The 23,936-nt window shown below is 39.3% G+C and overlaps 1 protein-coding gene across 9 annotated transcripts in view; it reads right to left on the reverse strand.

The window, feature by feature from the left end:
* Positions 1–23,936, reverse strand: part of epb41a (erythrocyte membrane protein band 4.1a) — a 156,294-nt gene that overhangs the window by 98,324 nt on the left and 34,034 nt on the right. For all 9 annotated transcript variants that reach the window (XM_061882189.1, XM_061882198.1, XM_061882196.1 and 6 more), the window contains exons 2-6: positions 14,853–15,172; positions 13,685–13,987; positions 8,458–8,562; positions 5,599–5,641; positions 5,417–5,492 (exon numbers count right to left, since the gene is read on the reverse strand). In XM_061882189.1, coding sequence (XP_061738173.1) covers positions 5,417–5,492; positions 5,599–5,641; positions 8,458–8,562; positions 13,685–13,987; positions 14,853–15,164 — 839 coding nt within the window. In that variant the 5' untranslated portion in view covers positions 15,165–15,172. The remainder of the gene's footprint in view (positions 1–5,416; positions 5,493–5,598; positions 5,642–8,457; positions 8,563–13,684; positions 13,988–14,852; positions 15,173–23,936) is intronic.

Here is a 23,936-nt window from a genome sequence, read left to right on the forward strand (position 1 = left end):
GAATGTACACATAATCCCAAGTTTACATCTCATTGTGCAACATGTGAATGTTTTAGTGGGAACTAAATGCGATATCTGAAAAGCGTACAAATAATTTCCAACCCCACCTCGTACAGAGCTCATGAAAAACAATGTTTGTTTTTTTGTCATTGTAAGTGTGTGCCAAAACACTTATATTAGAAAATAATATCATGGAAATGATTGCTGTCATTTGATTATAATAATAAAACATTGAACTTATTATTTAGTCAGGTTTGGAGGGAGGCTTCGTCGAACCCCTGAGGCCGACTGACCGAACCCCTAGGGTTCGATAGAACCCAGGTTAAGAACCACTGCTTTAGAAACTTTGTTGTGAAAATCTCGTTCCGCGTCTGTGGAAACGCTTCCCGCCCACACTGCTTGGTGCCTCGTCTGAGCTGCTTTGATCTAGATCAGTGGTTCTCAAGTGGGGGTAGGTGTACCCCTGGGGGGTACTTGAAGGTATGCCAAGGGGTACGTGAGATTTTTTTTTTAATATTCTAAAAATAGCAACAATTAAAAAATCCTTTATAAGTATATTTTTGGGAATAATACTTCAACAAAATATGAATGTAAGTTCATAAACTGTGAAAAGAAATGCAACAATGCAATATTCAGTGTTGACAGCTAGATTTTTTTTTGTGGACATGTTCCATAAATATTGATGTTAAAGATTTCTTTTTTTGTGAAGAAATGTTTAGAATTAAGTTGATGAATCCAGATGGATCTCTATAACAATCCCCAAAGAGGGCACTTTAAGTACCCGGGCGGTATAGCTCTGGTGGCCGTGCCAGCAACTTGAGGGTTCCAAGTTTCGATTCCCGCTTCTGCCATCCTAGTTAATGCTGTTGTGTACTTAGGTAAGACACTTTATCCACCTGCTCCCAGTGCCACCAACAGTGGTTTGAATGTAACTTAAATAATAGGGGTTTGCCCACATATGCGGTCCTCTCCAAGGTTCCTCAGAGTCACTGTCACCGACGTCCCACTGCGGTGCGTTTTTCCTTGCCTTTATGTGGGCTCTGTACCGAGGATGATGTTGTGGTTTGTGCAGCCCTTTGAGATGCTTGTGATTTAGGGTTATATACATAAAAATTGATTGATTGATTTCACCACGTAAAGTGCTTTGAGACACTAGAGAAAAGCGCTATGTAAATATAATTCACTTCATCTCACTCCTTCTATGTGTAGAAATCTGTATTTTTAATTGAATCACTTGTTTATTTTTTAACAAATTTTTAGTTATTCTTATATCTTATTTTCCTAATAGTTCAAGAAAGACCACTACAAATTAGCAATATTTGACATAGTGCTGTATTTTACTTCTTTATCAGTTTTTTTCCAACTAAAAATGCTTTGCTCTGATCAGGGGGTACTTGAATTTAAAAAAATGTTCACAGGGGGTACATCACTGAAAAAAGGTTGAGAACCAATGACCTAGATGACCATAGTAACTAATTAGATTACCATAGCAACTAATTAGATTACCATAGTACCTAGTATATCATGCAAAATTGCAGATTCCAACCATTGAAATACTTTGTATAGTTCAAGACTTACGGTCATTAGAAAACATCACTTTGAGTATGGAGGCAGATAGCGAAAACGAAATTGAAGAAGAAATTGAAGCTATTGAGCGAATAGCTATTGACGCTATTCGGCCATAGCGTGGGTGTACCTAATGAATTGGCCTATAGCATGGCTGCATTATTAGCATCGCCGGTAAAATGTGCAGACCAAACGATCAGGACTTTCGCATCTTGTGACACTGGAGCAAGTTAAATCCATCGATTGGTAAGTGTTTGTTTCGCATTAAATGTGGGTATCTAGTTTCAAATGTACATACAGCTAGCGTAAATAGCATGTTAGCATCGATTAGCATAGCATGTTAGCATCGATTAGCTGGCAGCCATGCCATGACCAAATATGTCTGATTAGCACATAAGTCAACAACATCAACAAAACTCACCTTTGTGATTTTGTTGAGTTAATCGTTGCAAATGCATCTGCAGGTTATCCATACATCTCTGTGCCATGTCTGTCTTAGCATCGCCGGTAAAATGTGCAGACACTCTGGCAAATTCAATGGGGGTCTGGCGGCAGATTTCTTGCCAGTGGTGCAACTTGAATCCCTCCCTGTTAGTGTTGTTACACCCTCCGACAACACACCGACGAGGCATGATGTCTCCAAGGTTCCAAAAAATAGTCGAAAAAACGGAAAATAACAGAGCTGAGACCCAGTGTTTGTAATGTGAAAATGAATATGGCGGGTGTGTTACCCCGTTGACGTCACGTTCTGACGTCATCGCTAGAAGACCGATGAACAGAAAGGTGTTTGATTTGCCAAAATTCACTCATTTAGAGTTCGGAAATCGGTTAAAAAATACATGTTTTTTTTTTTCTGCAACATCAAGGTATATAGTGACGCTTGCATAGGTTTGGTGATAATGTTCCCCTTTAAGAAGGGATCGGCGAATGCGCATATGAAACTGGCGGGGTTCCGTACCTCCAACAAGGTTAGGAACCACTGCCTTAAAAGTTTCACTTTAAGGTTGTTGTTGGTAGTCATAGGGGTACTAGTCGGCTTGTCGACGTTAAGAGCCACAAATCACGTTATTTTGGTAACAAACGGCATATTCTTATGCACTGATGTGGGAGATGTAGCCATGCTGGGGTTCCGCAGAGTGCATTGGAGGAAAGAGGAGAGGGTATGACATACTTCGATTTTTCTTTTTTTTTCTCATGTTTGTGCTTCCTATCCCGCTCTACCCTAATCAATGAAAAAATTACTGCACTGATGCTCTGACATTTGGTAAAAATAGAAGCCTTGCATATTTGCTTCAAAGAGCTTCAGAGCATCTGAGAGGAGAAGATTATGCATGCAACGCAGCACAGCTAGTGGAAGTTGACACATTGAGAAAGCAAATCAGCAGTAGCAAAAGCAGCTGTACCTAATGTGGCTGCGGCAAAAATACACCGAGTGGAATATAGGGTAAAGTCCATGTTAAATTAATGTTAACGGGGAACCGCACTTTGTTTTGGAATTTTGCTTGTCGTTTTACAATTTTGAACTGAGACAAGCTCACAAACTGTATGATGTTCTTTTTTTTTATGCATTCTAACTCACAAATAAACTTTAGCGGACTGGGATAAAGTCCAAGTACTCCCGATGGCCAGTCTGCCCATGCCATACTCCAATTTTTTTTTTATAACTGGTAAAAATATGAATGACGTCATCAGTGACAAGTCGACGTCGACTTGACTATCTTAAAGTCGTGACTGCTTTTATAAGACTTGTCAACTAATTTTGCGACACGCTGAACGATGGACGGGTGGAACATAAAGTCAGGAGATTGAGCGAAACATGCATATTCTGCTGGTGCGTGAGTAGGTTTCCTACAGGTACACTATCTTCCTTCCACATTCCAAAAATAAGCATGTTCGGCCAATTGCAGACTCTAAATTGTCAATTGGTAAAAATTTCTGTGCAAATGGTTGTTTGTGTAGATGGGCACTCTCGCCTGAATTCAGCCGAAATAGGCCCCAAATTACCCGTGACCTTAATGAGTATAAGCGGTTTACCAAATGAATGGGCTCTTCCCTCTGGCAAAAAGACTGCCAAGGCCAGGGGTGTCCAAACCAGATGGTACGAGTTCAATAAACAATTAGACCCGGAGTGGTGAATCCATATCATATAAACATATCCAATGGTTGCTGCAATTGCGTCACCATCTAGTGGCCAATGAGATTAACTCTCTTTATACTTTTACTGTCGAGGTAGTCAAGTCCTGCATTTATTTTAATGACCCAATCCAAACAACCTACCTTAGTCAACGGTGCAGAACTACAAAATCAAAAAGTACAATAATTAAACAAACATTGTCACACATGCCACACAGCCTGCTCATTGAACTGTGTGGATATTATTAAAAAAATGTCCTATCAACATAAAAAAAATCAGAATGACACCCATCCATTACAAGAGATGATGGGTAACATGCAAAATACTCTCTCAACACTTATCCTTTTTTGGCGCATAATGGCTGCTTAATATTGATTAAAAAAGCTTCAGGAGGTTGTCACGGAAGTAAACAAGGAAGGAGTTTAATTATAATAATCATTAATTATAACCATCCATCCATTTCCCACCGCTTGTCCCTGTTAGGGCCGTGGCGGTGCTGGAGCCTATCCCTGCTGCATTCTTGCGGAAGGCGGAGTACACCCTAGACAAGTTGCCACCTCATTGCAGGGCCAACACCAATAGACAGACAACAATCCTGCTCATATATCCATGTACTTCCATACATATACATATATATATATATATATATATATATATATATATATATATATATATATATATATATATATATATATATATATATATATATATATATATATATATATATAAGTATACATATATATATACATATACAGAAATATATATATATATATATATACATAAATACATACATACACATATATATATACACACATATATCGATATATATATGCACAAATATACACATATACACATACACACACACATATATATATATATACATACATATATACACATACATTCATACATACATATGTATATATATATATATATACATAAATATACATATATATATAAACATATACACATATACACATATATATATATATATATATACATACATACATACATACAAATACAAATGTATGTATATATACAAATACATAAGTATATATATAAAGTATATATATATACAGTATATACAGTATATATATATATATATATATATATATTTATTTTTTTTCACAGGGTTGGTGTACATTAATAGACATTACTCTAAATGTCTATGTATGTACCAGAATTAGCAATAGAATTAGAATTAGTCCACTGTTAGTCCAGAATTAGTCCACTGTTGTCCTTGGACCGATGTTAAAAATGCTCAACCTAAGACCAATAATGATTAAACAACAAAATATAATAAAAAAAAGTCCATCAGTGTGATGAGTTACATGCAGAAGCAAGTAACATAATGATATACCATATCCTATCATTACATTTCAGTGTACATAATAACTCCCTGTTTAGATATAAAGAATAAATAAAAAGATTCAGTTAATCCAATTATGCATAATATAAATACAATTCAGGCAAACAGTTAGTCTGACTTGCTAGAAACCAGAATTTGGACACCCCTGGTCTAGGCCCTTTTTGATATGAGTTGGACAATATTGGTCTGTCTATCTCAAGTTAATTTTAAGGCTTTTTTTTTTTTAGATTAAAACAAATCTGAGGTTGCGGTTCTGGACAACCACAGAGTTTCCACTGCACATTTTTCCTAAGATAGTTTATTTAGTCAAGTGAAAGGATTTTGCAAAATCCCTGAGACATATACCATACCTTGTGATGTCCTCAGACAGTTGAGCTGGATCTGGTGGATAGAATTTCACATTGAATGTGAAATTATAGTTGGCACCTAGAGAAGTAAACAATACGTACGATGAAACAAACTCAGAGGTCAATGAGAAACGAGTTACTTAAGACATAAGAAAAGGTACTTTTGAAGATAATGGCAGGCTTACCTTGAACCTGCCTGCGGATCTCCTTGGTCAGGTCCAGCCAAGTCTGAAAAAAATAATGCATGTGAAAGCATACAGCATGTTCTTCTGCCAAGTTTATGGTGTCTGAGGCCCCTAGTGCGACTTTGTGGTTACATTCGACAATTACCAGACCCCTTCAAGAAATCCAATACAAGCCCTTTATTTTCAATTACATGGGTCATATCCCAAAGTGCTCATAGTTTGTGTGTGTCCGCTCTAACAACATCAATACCTGCATGAGGCCAAACTAACAATGTAATTGATTTACTGAACTCAAACAAGATTACTGAACTGAAACAAGGAGCTTTACTGTGTCAAATAGCCCATTGACATTGGGCTTTTAGCATTTTCTTCCTGGCAAAAAAAAAAGCACCATCCACGACCGAGCAGCTCAAATTTAACTTTATAAGACCGAAGAGATGACTATCAAAACTTTGTAAATGTTTCAGAATGTTTTTTAATGATAAATGCAAAAAGAGGGTTGCACACCCGATTTCAGTTCCTAATGTAGACATCTCGGTTTATGAATCGATCACTTACTTCTTCTTCTGAGTTGCGCAGACAGCTGTGTATATACAAGTTTTGATTGTGGTATGACATTTGTAACAGAGACAAAGTTTAAATGTCTGTTGTTGAATTCATTTCAGCATTTAAGGTAACTAGTGATTAGCACGCTAGCTTGCTTTTTCAGTAAATGAGCAGTATCACCAGTCTTGGAGTTTTTCTGAGAACAGTTATCAATCACGGTTTTACGGTGGTTTCTATTTAAAACGTTAATACTAACTACTAAGGGTGTAACGGTACACAAAAATTTCGGTTCGGTACGTACCTCGGTTTAGAGGTCAGGGTTCGGTTCATTTTCGATACAGTAAGAAAACAACAAAATATAAATTTTTTGTTTTTTTATTAACCAAATTTGTAAACAATGGCTATATCCTTTTAACATTGGGAACACTCTAATAATTCTGCCCACGTTAATCCACATTAAACTGTCTCAAATTGTTGCTTAAATTAAATAAAATGACAAACCTTTTCTTCTACATTTAAAAAGTGCAACATTAAACAGTTTCAAGTCAACTCATCATGCTTAATTTATTACAGCATTTGGGAAGCCTGTAGTTGATTTTTATAATGTAAATGTTAGATTTTTGTCAACATGTAATAGCACGGACCTTGCCATTCCAAACTAGGCTGCTACATTAGTAATGATTCATGTAACTATAGCTGAAAAAATAGTACAATAGCATTAGAAGAGACCATTCATCCCCGAACACCATGGAGTTCAAGCGAAATAACAGACAGACAGGGCTTTTCAAACCCTAACGCACGCACGCACGCACGCACACACACACACAGCAAAATTAGCTAACGTTATGCTAAAAGCTAATTAGCCTTCACCTCAAACCAGGACTGCGAGCGAGCTGAGCTGCAGTTTAAGTTTCTAGAAGGTCAACGGGGTCATAGTGATGTTACTAGTAGTTGACTGGGAGGTGTTTTTTATAATTTGGGGAGAGTAGGCTGCCGTATGCTCACCTGCTAAACACCAGTCTGTTTGATGCTGAAGCATTTACTACATGCGCTCTGAATACACACTGCTGATTGGCTGTTACCGCTCTGAATACGCACTGTTGATTGGCTGTTATTGCTTTGTATGTTACCAATCTGATGGTTGTGTGGGTGGGACAATGCTGGATGCTTGGACTGAGGCAGAAGAAGCAAAGCAGCTTGTTAAGACTTTAGCTTAGAAACTCGTTCGGTACACCCCCGTACCGAACCGAAATCCCCGTACCGAAACGGTTCAATACAAATACACGTACCGTTACACCCCTACTAACTACCGTATTTTTCGGATAATAAGTAGCTCTGAAGTATACGTCACACCGGCCGAGAATGCATAATAAAGAAGGAAAAAAAATAATATACATAATATACATACATATATAATATGCGAAAAAAGTTGTGATGCCATAAAATATCAACGTATTCATAGTAGGATCGACTAGATACGTTCCTGTACTTGAGTACAGGAGCGAGTCGCATTTTTTGGGGAAATTTATTTGATAAAATCCAACACCAAAAATAGACATTTGAAAGGCAATTTAAAATAAAGAATAGTGAACAACAAGCTGAATAAGTGTACGTTATACGATGCATAAATAACCAACAGAGAAGGTGCCTGGTGTGTTAATGTAACATATTATTGTAGGAGTCATTCTAATTACTACAACGTATAGAACATGGTATACATTTACCAAACAATCTGTCACTCCTGATCGATAAATCCGATGAAATCTTCTTCCTCTGTGTCGCTTCTAAACAACTCTGCCAACTCCAAAGGTAAACAATGCACTGCTTCCTCTTCTATCGGTACGTCTAGTCTCTTACGTGAATGAGAGTAATAATATTATTTGATATTTTACGGTAATGTGTTAATAATTTCACACATAAGTCACTCCGGAGTATAAGTCGCACCCCCGGCCAAACTTTGAAAAAAACTGCGACTTAAGATCCTAAAAATACGGTATTAGGAAATTGACCGTGGTTTGTCATTCATATTACATCTGTAGTTCAAACCTAATTGATTGCTGAGTTTTGTTTTTAAAGCTCAAATTTACAAGGGGCCGAATGGTTTTGACCATGTCAGTTTTCATCAAATTTTTCATAAAGATGTCTTGATCATCCATTATACATTAAAAATATACTATCAAGAATGTTATGGAAATTGAAAAACATTGGGCAGAATTTTTGTTCAAAAGTTCCTCGGAGGCTAACAATTGTGTCATAAGGTGTATATATTATTGGATGGGCTCAAAATGTGAGGCAATTTAACTCCCAACTCACCTTTACATTGGTCATCTGGGGGATGCCCAGACCATAGTAGTCTCTCTCCAGCAGATTGAGGTGGTCTGATACTTTTGTGAATAGCTCCTGTCCTTTGGCATGTTTCTGACATAAATACAAAAACAACAAGACAGAATTTAATGTTGCACTGTATGTAATAGGCAGTGAAAAAACAAGGACGATGATTGTATTACTGTGTTGAACATAGCCAAGTGCATGTTCTACACTACTGTATGATCTACACTTATCTGCAGATTTCTGTCAATATATTTTTAACAACTCATCACTATTGAATGATTAAAATGAGACAATTTAGGGTGCTTAATGGCTAAAATAACAGGTACACTCACGATCAAATGTTACATACACTTGTAAAGAACATAAGGTCATGGCTGTCTTGAGTTTCACTCTGTAACGCACCAGTTCCATTGGCAGCAAAACAGGCAAAGAGCATACTGTACTACCACCACCATGCTTGACGGTAGGGATGGTGTTCTGGGATTAAAGGCCTCACCTTTTCAAACATATTGCTGAGTATTGTGGCCAAACAGCTCAATTTTAGTTTCATCTGACCACAGAACTTTCCACCAGAAAGTCTTTGTCCATGTGATGTCAGATGAAACAAAAATTGAGCTGTTTGGCCGCAATACCCAGCATTAGATAGATAGACAGATAGATAGATAGATAAATAGATGGATGGATAGATAGATAGTAAGTACTTTATTGATTCCTTCAGGAGAGTTCCTTCAGGAAAATTAAAATTCCAGCAGCAGTGTACAGAGTTGAGATCAATTTAAATAAAATTAAAAAGTAAATAATGGGGGTTTAAATGGAAACAAAATAGAGAAATATTACAATAAGAATAAAAAATAAAAAGTAACAATGGGAATAAAAATATAACAGTAAAATAAGAATATAACAAGACAAAGTAGGCAGTAGTGACCATGTTATGAAAACGTATTGCACTGTTATTGTTTTGCATCCCCTGTGATCCTAGTACCGCCCGCCCCGCCCCAGAGAGGAAAGGAGTTTTTGAGTCTATTAGTCCTGCACTTGGGATGAAGCAGTCTAGCACTGAACAGGCTCCTCTGGCTACTGATAACGCTATGCAGAGGGTGACTGGCATCATCCAGGATGCTCACTAGTTTGTCAACAGTCCTCTTCTTTGCCACCGTCACCAGTGAGTCCAGTTTCAGTCCGATTGTAGAACCGGAATGAAACTGGACTCACTTATGTTTAGGTGAGGCCTTTAATCCCAGAAACACCATCCTACCGTCAAGCATGGTGGTGGTAGTATTATGCTCTGGGCCTGTTTTGCTGCCAAAGGAACTGGTGCTTTACAGAGAGTAAATGGGACAATGAAAAAGGAGGATTACCTCCAAATTCTTCAGGACAACCTGAAATCATCAGCCTGGAGGTTGGGTCTTGGGTGCAGTTGGGTGTTCCAACAGGACAATGTCCCCAAACACATGTCAAACGTGGTAAAGGAATAGCTAAATCAGGCAAGAATTAGGGTTTTAGAATGGCCTTCCCAAAGTCCTGACTTAAACATGTGGACAATGCTGAAGAAACAAGTCCATGTCAGAAAACCAACACATTTAGTTGAACTGCACCAGTTTTGTCAAGAGGTGTGGTCAAAAATTCTACCAGAAGCTTGTGGATGGCTACCAAAAGCGCCTTATTGCAGTGAAACTTGCCAAGGGACATGTAAGCAAATATTAACATTGCTGTATGTATACTTTTGACCCAGCAGATTTGGTCACATTTTCAGTAGACCCATAATAAATTCATGAAAAAAACAAACTTCATGAATGTTTTTTTGTGACCAACAAGTATGTGCTGCAATCACGTTATCACAAAAAAATAAGAGTTGTAGGAATCATTGGAAACTCAAGACAGCCATGACATTATGTTCTTTACAAGTGTATGTAAACTTTTGATCCTGACTGTATGTGAGTATCCCATATATGTTGATACCAAATTTAATATACTTAATAGTACTTCATGCTTGAAGTTCACATCTGTGTAGAAGGAGTCTATAAGGCAGAAGCTTTCTTCATTTGTAGAATGGCAGCAAAAATACAGTAAATGGTAAATGGTCTGTACTTACAGTATATCTAGTGTATATGTTATGTCCACATCATCTTTTGTTAAATTGTTCAGAATTTGTTATGTTATATTATGGATGTTTGGTGGTGGTCAGAGAGGGTGTTGAGAGGCCGCATATTGACATACGTACAGTACCACCACCAGTGAGAGACTGTGGAGTATCGGTACATGAATGTGTAAAACATTTTGGATGTCTCGAAAGGCCAACATAAATACAATCAATTATGATAATATCCATTGTGTGAATGCTCCAAACAACTTCTGCTTCTTCTTCTCCAGATTTAGGCGTGCTTCACCTTCCACATTTTATTCAGGAACGGCGGGTTTTCCCTTGACAAAATCCAAAAATTCCCAGATTTCTAGGATTTTCCGGGACATTTTTCCTATTTAAAATGAATTGGCCATTTATCAAACTTCCACCATTTGCACATGTTTCAACCTATTCAAAACAATTCTACGTTCAGCATACTTTGCTCATCCTGGAAATTCAAACTATAATTTTTCCAAGTTCAAAAACATTCTAGGAATTCCCAGGATTCCCTTTTTATCAAACCCTTTTTTGACCCTTTATTCTGGTGACTACTCTGTCCACATTTTTCAACAGACTTCAATTTTTCCACTGTCCAAACATTCCTCTTAATCAGGACAAAAAACAAAATTGTTTTTTGAACTGGAAAAATTCCAGATTTTTCCGAAATTACTGGAATTCCCTAATACCATTTCTCAATAAAAAATGCCACTACTTCAACATTTCTCGGCCGATTTGAAAAATTCCATCACCAACCATTTCAACTCATTCAGAACATTCAAGTCTGTCAGGAATTCCCAGGATTCCCTTTTTATCAAACCCTTTTTTGACCCTTTACTCTGGTGACTACTCCGTCCACATTTTTCAACCGACTTCAATTGTTCCAATGTCCAAACATTCCTCTTATCAGGACAAAAAACAAAATTGTTTTTTGAACTGGAAAAATTCCAGGTTTTCTTGAAATTACTGGAATTCCCTAATACCATTTCTCAACAAAAAATGCTACTACTTCAACATTTCTCGACCGATTTGAAAAATTCCAACACCAACCATTTCAACTCATTCAGAACATTCAAGTCGTCAACATTTTCCCGAAATTCCCAATTTTCCATTAAATTTCAATTGAAATGAATGGGAAATTTTTCAAAGTTCCACAATTCCCACATTTTGTATCCGATTAAAACGGTCCCAACTCCAAAATATTCATCCTGTTCAATATTGAGTGCTCTCCTTCAACAATTTTAAAAAATTCCCGGATTTCCAAGAATTCCTAGTTTTCGGACATTTCGCCCATTCACATTTTTGACATTTTTGCCCATTAAAACTTCCAAAATTAGCGAAGTTTTCAACCAATTCAGGCCATTCCACCTTCAACATATTCCACTCACTAACACTTTCCCAAGTTCTAAACCACATTCCGTTTTTCCTGGAAATGTAAACTCCTCCATATTCAAACCATTGGAACATTCAAACTATTCTTACATTCATAATACATTCTGTCAGCATTTCAGTTCAATTTCAGCATTGGAGCATTCACACGCAATTCCTTCAGGAATTGCCTCATCTAGTTATTATTATTATTCTAAAGTAGGACCCTCAGGGGTTGTATAATACGGAAACCAACTATCCATCCATCCATTTTTCTACCGCTTATTCCCTTTTGGGGTCGCAGGGGGCGCTGGCGCCTATCTCAGCTACAATCGGGCAGAAGGCGGGGTACACCCTGGACAAGTCGCCACCTCATCGCTGGGCCGGAAACCAACTAGATTAAAGAAAAATCTACCTCAAAGGTTACACAAAATGCACATGTACACAAGCATTAGCCATGTCAAATACTTATTTGTGGTTGTGGTTACTACCACTCTCAGTAAGATGCATTGAATCATATCTTTCACACAGCTGGTGTACTGATTCTAACTAGATTATGCAGACATGAGGCTGTGGATGTTGTAGGGATTGATGAAGAGTTCCAGGTAACAAAGGAGTGGCTTGAGCCCATAAAGTAAGTTAGTAGAAAACAAACTGTAAAAACATTTTGTTGTATGATGCTGCTTCACTGAAGTCGTTTTTCAATCTAAAAATAACTGTTAAGGCTAAAAGACAAAACATAACAGTGGAACTGGATCAAATAAGATGTGTGCTTCGTTTAGCACAGAAAAGCTATTATTGGCTCAGGCAAAACTCTTTTTTTGTTCTGTATAAATTTATATTTTCTGTAATATTGGACTATTTTTCTGGTGTTACAGTGACACTTAAATGATCAGTGTTCATAAACCGATCCATCAAATGTTAATAGCATAATATGCAGTGCTGCTAATTTCTGCTCTCTTGGTTCCCTGCAATTCTGGGGATTTTTTTTTAATTGTAGTTATTATTGATTACTTATGATTATAATATTGCCAGCAAGCATAGCACACCACAGAACGTTGATGCAGTCAGAGACTCTGTTGTTCGCAGCCCACGCAAGTCTGTGCTTCGACGAAGTCAGGAGCTTGGAATGAACCGGGAGTCTGTGCGGAGAATTTTGATCGCAGATCTCGACCTCTATTCTTACAGGATACAGGTTAAACAAAAGCTTACACCTGCCGACATGAGGAAACAAGTGATCATGTGCTAGTGGTTTTGCGATATGATTGACGCTGCGCCAGACTTCCTTGACAATGTCTGGTTTTCGGATGAGGCACATTTTCAGCTGTCAGCTAATGTGAACGTAGTTAATTAAAACTACAGCCATTTGACAATGAGCTCTGAGAGTGTTCTTTCACTGCCATTGAGTGTCTATTGTAAGTCTATGTGGTATACAACAAGCAAAACATCCTTTGTTTTCCAATGTTTGTTGAAATGGTTTGCTTTTTAGGTTTAGATTACAAAGAGCGCTTAAAAGAGTGATAACATATTTATAAAATCACAAGTTGCTTCAATGTCATTGAAAAAAATAAACCTCAAAACATCCGAAGTTTTGCAGTAATTTTTTATAATACATAATCAGACATTTTAGCCCGTGACAAAAACAAAGAAAAAGCCCACGAGAACCGAAAGGGCCTACATTTTGTCAGATAAATATCAGTTTATTATAAAATAAATACTTACATCCAGCTCACACTCATACAGGGTGTCGTCCAGCAGTGTGACTTTAATCTGCATGGTTTTGGGGCGACGTGGAGCTTTGGGAGTTTTAGGCTCCTCTTCTGTGGCCTTCTCCTCTTTTTCTCCGTTGCTGCCGCGCTCAGAGCCACCTTCCTTTGCCTTCTCCGTCTCCTCCTCCTCCTCCTTCTTGTTATCGTCTTCTTTCTCCAGCGTGGAGACCTCGGGTTTTTCCTTGTCCAGCTCGTGGTCTTTCCCACCCTCCTCCTTCCCCTCTTCTTCAGCGATTTTTTTCTCTACCTGTGCAGCCTGAGGAAGATGGAATGATTAAAATGCAGTCGAAAATTCCTAAATAGTTTATCCTTGTGATGAATTTCCTCATTCTAGGTCGAGGGTGTATCCCAGTGGTTCTCAACCTTTTTTCAGTGATGTACCCCCTGTGAAATTTTTTTTAGTTCAAGTAACCCCTAATCAGAGCAAAGCATTTTTACTTGGAAAAAAGAGATACATATGTAAAATACAGCACTATGTCATCCGTTTCTGATGTATTAAATTGTATAACAGTGCAAAATATTGCTCATTTGTAGTGGTCTTTCTTGAACTTTTTGGTAAAAAAGATATAAAAATAACTAAAAACTTGTTGAAAAATAAACAAGTGATTCAATTATAAATAAAGATTTCTACACATAGAAGTAATCATCAACTTAAAGTGTCCTCTTTGGGGATTGTAACAGAGATCCATCTGGATTCATCAACTTAATTCTAAACATTTCTTCACAAAAAAAGAAATCTTTAACATCAATATTTATGGAACATGTTCACAAAAAAATCTAGCTGTCAACACTGAATATTGCATTGTTGCATTTCTTTTCACAGTTTATGAACTTACATTCATATTTTGTTGAAGTATTATTCTATAAATATATTTACAACTCTGTTTTCCCTGAGTGTGGAGGAACAGGAAGCTTGTATTTATTAAATTTAACGATGCACCCAGAAATTCAATCTATCTATTTTCTACCGCTTGTGCCCTTTGGGGACGCGGGGGGTGGTGGAACCTATCTCCGCTACAAACGTACATTCGGGCAGAAGGCGGGCGGGGAACACCCTGGACAAGTCACCACCTCATCGCAGGCTTAACACAGATTAAACAACATTAAACAAGTGTCCTGACCTGGGCCTCAGCACTGCTAACTGAGTGCTGGTCGGGGGCCACCTCTCCCTCTATCTTCAGCTCAGGCTCTGGGTCAGCAATGGGAGCTTTGGCTTCTCCTTTCTCCTTTTCCCCCTTCTCGCCTCCCTCACTCTCGCATTGCGAACGTCTCTTCAAGAAGGACGAGAAGAGGCGGGAGAGGCCACGGCCAGCAGAGTTGCGGACGCCAGGCCGGAGGTTCTCCTCTTCTGGAGTGGATGGCTTTGCTTCCTGGCCAGCCTCCTCCTGCTGTCTTGGCTTCTGCTGGTGACTCTCTACTTCGTCTGTCGTCATGGTGACCACTGTGAGGAGAAGGTTACAAAAAATAAAATAAGACCCCGGATCATGATTGACCCAGATACACGCTAAATGGTAATATACCAGTGGTTCTCAAACTTTTTTCACCAAGTACCACCTCAGAAAGAACTCACCTCTCCAAGTACCACCAAAACGACCATGAGTATTCTTTAAAAATAAAGCAGAGTATACTACAGGGTTTGTACACCTTTTTCATGGCCAAATTGAAGGACTTTTTAAGGACTTTCAAGATCAATTTTCCAGTTTTTCCAGTACCCTTCAAAAGGCAAAAACCAGTGTGAATCAATCCATAACCTTGTTGTTTGAGGTCACCAAATGATAGTCTGTAGGAAATACATATACAATCTGCTAAAACTTAAAGGCCTACTGAAATGAGATTTTCTTATTCAAACGGGGATAGCAGGTCCATTCTATGTGTCGTACTTGATCATTTCGCGATATTGCCATATTTTTGCTGAAAGGATTTGGTAGAGAACATCGACGATAAAGGTCGCAACTTTTGGTGCTGATAAAAAAGCCTTGCCTGTACCGGAAGTAGCAGACGATATGCGCGTGACGTCACGGGTTGTGGATCTCCTCACATCTGAACATTGTTTAAAATCATGGCCACTAGCGATTTAAACGCCTTTCAATTGTTCACTGTCGGAGCAATGACGTTTCACACGTGACGTCACAACATAAAGCAATCCGCCATTTTCTCAAACACATTACACACACAAAGTCAAATCAACGCTGTTATTTTCCGTTTTTTCGACTGTTTTCCGTACTTTGGAGACATTATGCCTCGTCGGTGTGTTGTCGGAGGGTGTAACAACACGAACAGAGACGGATTCAAGTTGCACCAGTGGCCAAAAGATGCGAAAGTCCCTCGTTTGTTCTGCTCCCTGTACCGACGACAGCTATGCTACAACAGAGATGGCAGAGATGGCAAGAATGTGTAGATATCCTGCGACACTCAAAGCAGATGCATTTCCAACGATTAAGTCAACGAAATCACAGAGGTGAGTTTTGTCGATGTTATTGACTAACGTGGAGTGTGCTAATCAGACATATTTGGTCACGGCATGACTGCAAGCTAATCGATGCTAACATAGTATTTAGGCTAGCTGTATGTACATATTGCATCATTATGCCTCATTTGTAGCTATATTTGCATCCAGCCTTTCCCTCCACCCACATTTAATGCCAAACAAACACATACCAATCGTCGGTTAGAAGGCGATCGCCGAATTCGTCCGCGCTTCCTCCCATGCCGCTGTCTGTCGTAATATGGCTCAAAAGCTTCTGTTTCCTCTTTAAGTTCATTTTCGGTACCTGCCTCCATACTCCAACCATCCGTTTCAATACTTGCGTAATCTGTTGAATCGCTTACAGCGCTGGAATCCGAGTCTGAATCCGAGCTACTATGCAATACCTTTCTGTGCTATCCGCCATGTTTGTTTTTGGTGGCTTCACGCAGTGACGTCACAGGACAATAGACGACTGGATATAGCGATGGTGTAAATCATGCACTTTGAAGCAGTTTTTCGGGATATTGCGTGATGGGTAAAATTTTGAGAAAAACTTCGAAAAATAAAATGAGCCATTGGGAACTGATTTTTATTGGTTTTAAGCCTTCAGAAATTGTGATAATGTTCCCCTTTAAATGCTTTACTTTTTATATGTAAAATAAAGGTTTTGTCATTTTATTTAATCCAAGCAAAAACTTGAGGCAGTTTAATGTGGATTAACGTGGGCAGAATGATTATAGTGTTCTCAATGTTAGGATAAAGCCATTGTTTGGTAAATAAATAACCAACAAATGTATATTTTGTTGTTTTCTTACTGTACCAAAAATGAACCAAACCGTGACCTATGAACCGAGGTACGTACCGAACCGAAATTTTTGTGTACCGTTACACCCCAAATAAATATATTTATAAAAAGATTTTTTAATTGTTGCTAATTTTAGAATATTTTTTTAAAAATCTCACGTGGCATGACTTCAAGTACCCCCAGGGGTACGCGTACTCCCATTTGAGAACCACTGATGTATACTATTCAATGTCATTGGTGTTTGCAAACGTGCCTCCATTTGCGTTGTTTTTAAAAGTTCTTGTTCTTTTTCTTACTTACAGCACAGATTGATTCAAACCGTATTTGTGCTTGTAAGCTGCATAATGTGATATAGATACACGCACCCTCAAAATTTCTAATTCACTCATTTATTAACAAAACTGTTCCACATTAATATAAGGATAATAAATTAAAGGAAAATATTTTGCTGGTTTCACAACACCTCAGTCACCTTTCATTAAGTAACTGTGGCTATGATAACAAATTAACAAAAAGACAAAAGTTTACTTTTTTTTAGATTTCACTGAGGTAGCCAGACAAGTTAAGTAGACAACCAAAATAATAAGAGCTCTGACCAACAACACACTTCTGGCATTCACGGGTGAAAAGTGTTGTGCGTGACATCCTTTTTGGATGCAACTGAACACAGTAAAGGTCTCACAAAAGTAAATTACACCAACAACCAGCTGAGCAATTACTGTATACATGATCAAGAAGAAACATTAGCTGACATAAATGGATGACTTCTGATGTGAATGGCCATGTGTCAGAAATTAAAATGTTGCGGCCCCCAACTTAATATGAAAGTTTAATGTTAGTGGGGCCCGTAAGTTTTATATGAATGGCGCTTGACAGTGTTGTGTTTTTTGGGTCCAAAATGGCTTTTTCAACGTTTTGGGTTGCCTACCCCTGCGTTAGTGGAAAAGCGGCCCATGAGTGAAAGCGACAGAGACATTGCCATGGAGACGAGGGTTTTCTTACGTGGCTGGCTGCAGTCACACCGCGACACCTGTCCGTCAGTAATAACAGTCCCTGATAACCTGGACCAATTCAAACCGTTATTTGTTTTTTTTATGGTTTAATTTGCATTGCCTCACACGATGAACACTACATATATTTCTATAAGACGCCGGATAACACTCCAGGAGCCGTCACATTTTTGCGCTCGCTATCCTGGTACTTTCTCGGCTATTATCCGCCGACCGCCCTGTTGATGTAGGGAGGAAACGCGTAACGACACACATTGCGGAAAAATCCTTATTCTCCGTGCGTCGGCTAAATACAAGTACCGTATTTCCTTGAATGTAAAATGCACCTGCCTTGAACTACTGCTGGGTCAAATTTGCTTCCCAAAATTATTAGCGCATGTTTATTATTACCGCCGGGTCAAATTTGTGACGTCACGAGTGGCATCCCCTATCGACATTTTCAAAATGGCGGAGGCAGCAAGGTCGGCAACCTTTACCACTCAAAGAGCCATTTTGACCCATTTTACAACGATAATGAGAAATGTATAATGAAATTACACAGCATAAAGAGTTTTTTTTGCTAGTACTATTGTGTAAACCAGGGGTCTTGTTCATCAGCCACACCGGTTACACTAAAGGTTGTGATATAAACAAGTTTAACACTCTTACTAATATGTGCCACACTGTGAACCCACACCAAACAAGAATGACAAACACATTTCTGGAGAACATCGGCTCTGTAACACATTATAAAAACGCACCATAAGAATTACCCAGAATGCAATGCATCCATGACTTTTACTGCTTATATTATACACCCCCCCCCCCCCCTGCGTCGGTTGAGGTGGGCTGGCTTTGGGGGTGCGCGGGTCTGAATGAGTCATGGATGCATTGCATTCTGGGTAATTCTTTTGTTGCGTTTATAATGTGTTACAGAGCCGATGTTCTCCAGAAATGTGTTTGTCATTCCTGTTTGGTGTGGGTTCACAGTGTGGCACATATTAGTAGGAGTTTTAAACTTTTTTTATATCTCCACCTTTAGTGTGACTTGTATCACCCAGTATGCCTTCCAATCTCGTCTGTGTGACGATAGAAGCAGCGAAATGCATGTGTCAATTGAAGGTTATTTCAAGCCTTCAGTGATGAAAAAAATAACTACAAAAACAGTTTTTTTTAATAAACTGTGCTCTTCGTGATGGTATCCTCACATCACACTCAATTTTTTACTGCATGCCATTGGTAAGCGCAGGGGTGAGAAGAGGTTTTAAAGCCTGCTTATTACTACCGCATGCCTTGAGTGAGAAGAAGTTTAACTTAATTAGCGCCCCGGCGACTATTCAAGGAAATACGGTATATTCTACAACCCCGAACATGTCTTTTTCAAAGCCTGCAGTCAAGAGAAGGATTAGTGATGTGCAAAGACAATTCAAGGAAAAGTGGGAGATGCAATATTTCTTTGTTGAGCACAGGGGCACCCTGACGTGTCGTATTTGCACAGAGAAAGTTGCAGTGCACAAAGAATACAGTTTGAAATGTCATTATACAACTAGACATGCTGAAGAGTATGCAACATTTTTTTAAGAAATATTTTCTTGCGGCCCAGCCTCACCCAGACTCTGCGTCCAGTGGCCCCCAGGTAAACTAAGTTTGAGACCCCCGCACTAGACACACCAATAGGCTTGTTTATAGATGTACAATAATACTCCTCATAGTAAGTTGCGATTTGTTATATTTGTTATAGCTTTGTGACATGATACGATGGATATTAAGGAACATATAAAATATAAATGTGACAGATTGTAGCCAAAGGCTGATTTCCATCTGCAGCTCATTGCAGAGAAACAAGCCCAGGGCTCCCACTAATTCAGCGTTATAGTGAGTTGTATTTTTCATGCACTTATTTTTTCTGTATTTTTATCTGGCACAAGTGGAAAGCCGGTCCCTGAAAATAATGCCTACATTAAACCGGTCCGTGGTGCAAAAAAGGTTGGAGACCTTTGTTCTAAAGCATGGGTGTCAAACTCTGGCCCGCGGGCCAAATTTGGCCCACCATGTAATTTCATTTGGCCCTTGAGGCAATATCAAATTAACATTAGAGCTGGCCCACCGGCATTATACAGTGGCTGTGCCGCTGTTTCACCGCTAATATTCATACTTGCCAACCCTCCCAAATTTCCCGGGAGACTTCCGAAGTTCAGTGCCCCTCCCGAAAATCTCTCTGGGCAACCATTCTCCCGAATATCTCCCGACTTTCACCCGGACAACAATATTGGGGGCTGTGCCTTAAAGGCACTGCCTTTAACGTTCTCTAAAACCTGTCGTCACGTTCGCTTATCCTCCATACAAACAGCTTCCTAATGTAAGCGGCTTATACACACTCATAAGTGAATGCATGGCATACTTGGTCAACAGCCATACAGGTGACACTTGAGGGTGGCCCTATAAACAACTCTAACACTGTTACAAATATGTGCCACACTGTGAACCCACACCAAACAAGAATGACAAACACATTTCAGGAGAACATCTGTACCTCAACACAACAGAACAAATACCCAGAACCCCTTGCAGCACTAACTCTTGCGGGACACTACAATACACGCTACCACCTAAAAGATTAATTTGTTCAACCTTGGCCCGCGGCTTTGTTCAGTTTTAAATTTTGGCCCACACTGTATTTGAGTTTGACACCCCTGTTCTAAAGGGTTCAGCACACAGCAAGTAGGGTTGCCAACTCCCTGAAAAAAAAAAGGGACCCCTTGCAGGGCTGGTCGACCTAATTTATTTTGATCTTTTTTATTTCCGAGAAAATAAGTTTTATACTATCCACAAAGATTGAATAGTGGCAACTTGACTCTTCTTGTTTTTTGAAAGATGTTTGAGAGTTGCATTCGTTGAACCTCTGTGGATTACATGACCTGATGAATGACAATCAACAAACATCCATCCATTTTCTACCGCTTATTCCCTTTGGGGTCGCGAGGGGCGCTGGTGCCTATCTCAGCTACAATCGGGCGGAAGGCGGGGTACACCCTGGACAAGTCGCCACCTCATTGCAGGGCCAACACAGATAGACAGACAACATTCACACACTAGGGCCCATTTAGTGTTCCCAATCAACCTATCCCCAGGTGCATGTCTTTGGAGGTGGGAGGAAGCAGTAGTACCCGGAGGGAACCCACGCAGTCACGGGGAGAACATGCAAACTCCACACAGAAATATCCCGAGCCCGGGATTGAACCCAGGACTACTCAGGACCTTTGTATTGTGAGGCAGATGCACCAACCCCTCTTTCACTGTGCTGCCAATCAACAACCACATATTTTTATTGTATTGGACTTCAACCAGAATTGAATTGGATGTGCAGATTTTGGGTTAATTTATGTGAAAAAAATTGTTGTTTTATGTCAAATAACTACCAAATTAATAAAATACTTTTTTTTCCTGAAATATAAATACAAATCTTTCAAGCTTAAGCCTTTAATGATAGAGCAGGTCTCCAATTTTCATCACGGTGAGAACTACTTTTACAAAAAGAGAGGTGAGATATTGGTGATTAAATATGACTAGCAATATTTCAATTGTGATTTATTTATAAAGGAGATCTCCACTTAAATATTGTTGATATTGTCTGCATGCTATACTGTGTTCATTTGTCATAAAATACATGTATAATGTCACAATTGATCACTCATACTTGAAGCAAATAATATTTGACCCTTTGATGAGTTCCTGTATTACCAGCTGCCTGTTAGACTGGTGTGGTGTCACTATTATAATGCTGGAGACAATATGTTTATGTTCGAGAGTTTTTTGAGAACATCCATCCATCCATCCATTTCTACCGCTTATTCCCTTTTGGGGTCGCGGGGGGTGCTGGCGCCTATCTCAGCTTCAATCGGGCGGAAGGCGGGGTACACCCTGGACAAGTCGCCACCTCATCGCAGGGTCAACACAGAAAGACAGACAACATTCACACTCATATTCACACACTAGGGCCAATTTAGTGTTGCCAATCAACCTATCAATACATAAGTGTACTAACAAGAGAGCAGAGTTGTTGAATCACACTTAATATTACTATGTTAGAGTCAGATTAGGCTCGGCCCTATGTGTCAAAGTCAAGGCCTGCGGGCAGGATCGGAACCGCGAATGAAATATCTATGGCCCTCAGGATGATATTTGATTAGTATTATAACCGGCCCGCAGGCCACAGCCGCCTGCTGCTGTTTTGCACGCACCAATAATCCATCAGTGTTGGCTCTAGGAATTTTCAAAAAGTCATAAAAATGGGGTCCGAAAGTAAATTTGTGGAGTCCCACTTTTTTGTAACCGTTTTGAAAACAAATGATAAATGTATGCATTATCCTGTTGGATCTCACATTCTATGTTGTGTTTTGGAAAAAAGTTGTCATGAATGTTACTTAATTCATTAAAACAAATAATACAGAAGAAAACACATTTTTATGCATTTGTAAATCTTTTCAGTTTAAACATTCATTCACTTAGTTCTTTCCTTCATGGAATTAAACTTTACCGGGGTTTTTTTCTAAATTTTTATTGTAATATTTTCAGAATGTATTTGTTTTATTTTTGGCAAAAGTAAGACAAAGAAAATAATTTGAAGTGGTCTTCATTTTTTGAGTTTTAATGCCATGATTTTAATAGTCCGTACCGCCTGTGCACAGATTTTTCTCCATGTGGCCCCTGAGCTAAAATGACTTTGACACCTCTGGGCTCGGCAGATAATTCTAGCTAGTGAGCTGTCGCCAGGGAGCAGGGACAGCAGCCAAGGCAGAACAAACAGATGCCAGAAAAGTCGAGCGGCAATACGTTTGACAGGTGCTGGCCTCCATTGGCTTAGTCCGTAGCAGACTTTTGAATCTATTGTCAATCTGAAGAATCAATATTTTACAGACTACTGTTGAAGGGCAGGACTGTAGGCCAGGGGTTAGTGCATGTGCTTCGCAACACAAAGGTCCTGAGTTCAATCCCCGGGCTCGGGATCTTTCTGTGTGGAGTTTGCACCTCCCACCTCCAAAAATATGCACCTGGAGATAGGTTGATTGGCAACACTAAATTGGCCCTAGTGTGTGAATGTGAGTGTAAATGTTGTCTGTCTAAATGTGTTGGCCATGTGATGAGGTGGCGACTTGTCCAGGGTGTATGCCGGTTTCCGCCCGAATGCAGCTGAGATAGGCTCCAGCACCCTCTGCGACCCCGAAAGGGAGAAGCGGTAGAAAATGGATGGATGGATGTTAAAATTTGTGGTAATGAAAATATGTGACAAAGTGCGTCCCTTTACTGGTGAAAACAGAACACTAGGGCTGGGCGATATATCGATATAAACCATGGGTGTCAAACTCTGGCCCGCGGGCCAAATTTGGCCCGCCATGTAATTTCATTTGGCCCTTGAAGTAATATTAAATTAACATTAGAGCTGGCCCACCGGAATTATACAGTGTCTGTGCCGCTGTTTCACTGCTAATATTCATACTTGCCAACCCTACCGATTTTCCCGGGAGACTTCCGAAGTTCAGTGCCCCTCCCGAAAATCTCTCTGGGCAACCATTCTCCCGAATATCTCCCGACTTTCACCCGAACAACAATATTGGGGTCCGTGCCTTAAAGGCACTGCCGTTAACGTTCTCTAAAACCTGTCGTCATGTTTGCTTATCCTCCATACAAACAGCTTCATAATGTAAGCGGCTTATACACACTCATAAGTGAATGCATTGCATACTTGGTCAACAGCCATACAGGTGACACTTGAGGGTGGCCCTATAAACAACTTTAACACTGTTACAAATATGTGCCACACTGTGAACCCACACCAAACAAAAATGACAAACACATTTCAGGAGAACATCTGTACCTCAACAGAACAGAAGAAATACCCAGAACCCCTTGCAGCACTAACTCTTCCGGGACACTACAATACACG

The sequence above is a fragment of the Nerophis ophidion genome, linkage group LG21 (genome assembly GCF_033978795.1).
Source record: "Nerophis ophidion isolate RoL-2023_Sa linkage group LG21, RoL_Noph_v1.0, whole genome shotgun sequence".
Classification (NCBI taxonomy): Eukaryota; Metazoa; Chordata; class Actinopteri; order Syngnathiformes; family Syngnathidae; genus Nerophis; species Nerophis ophidion.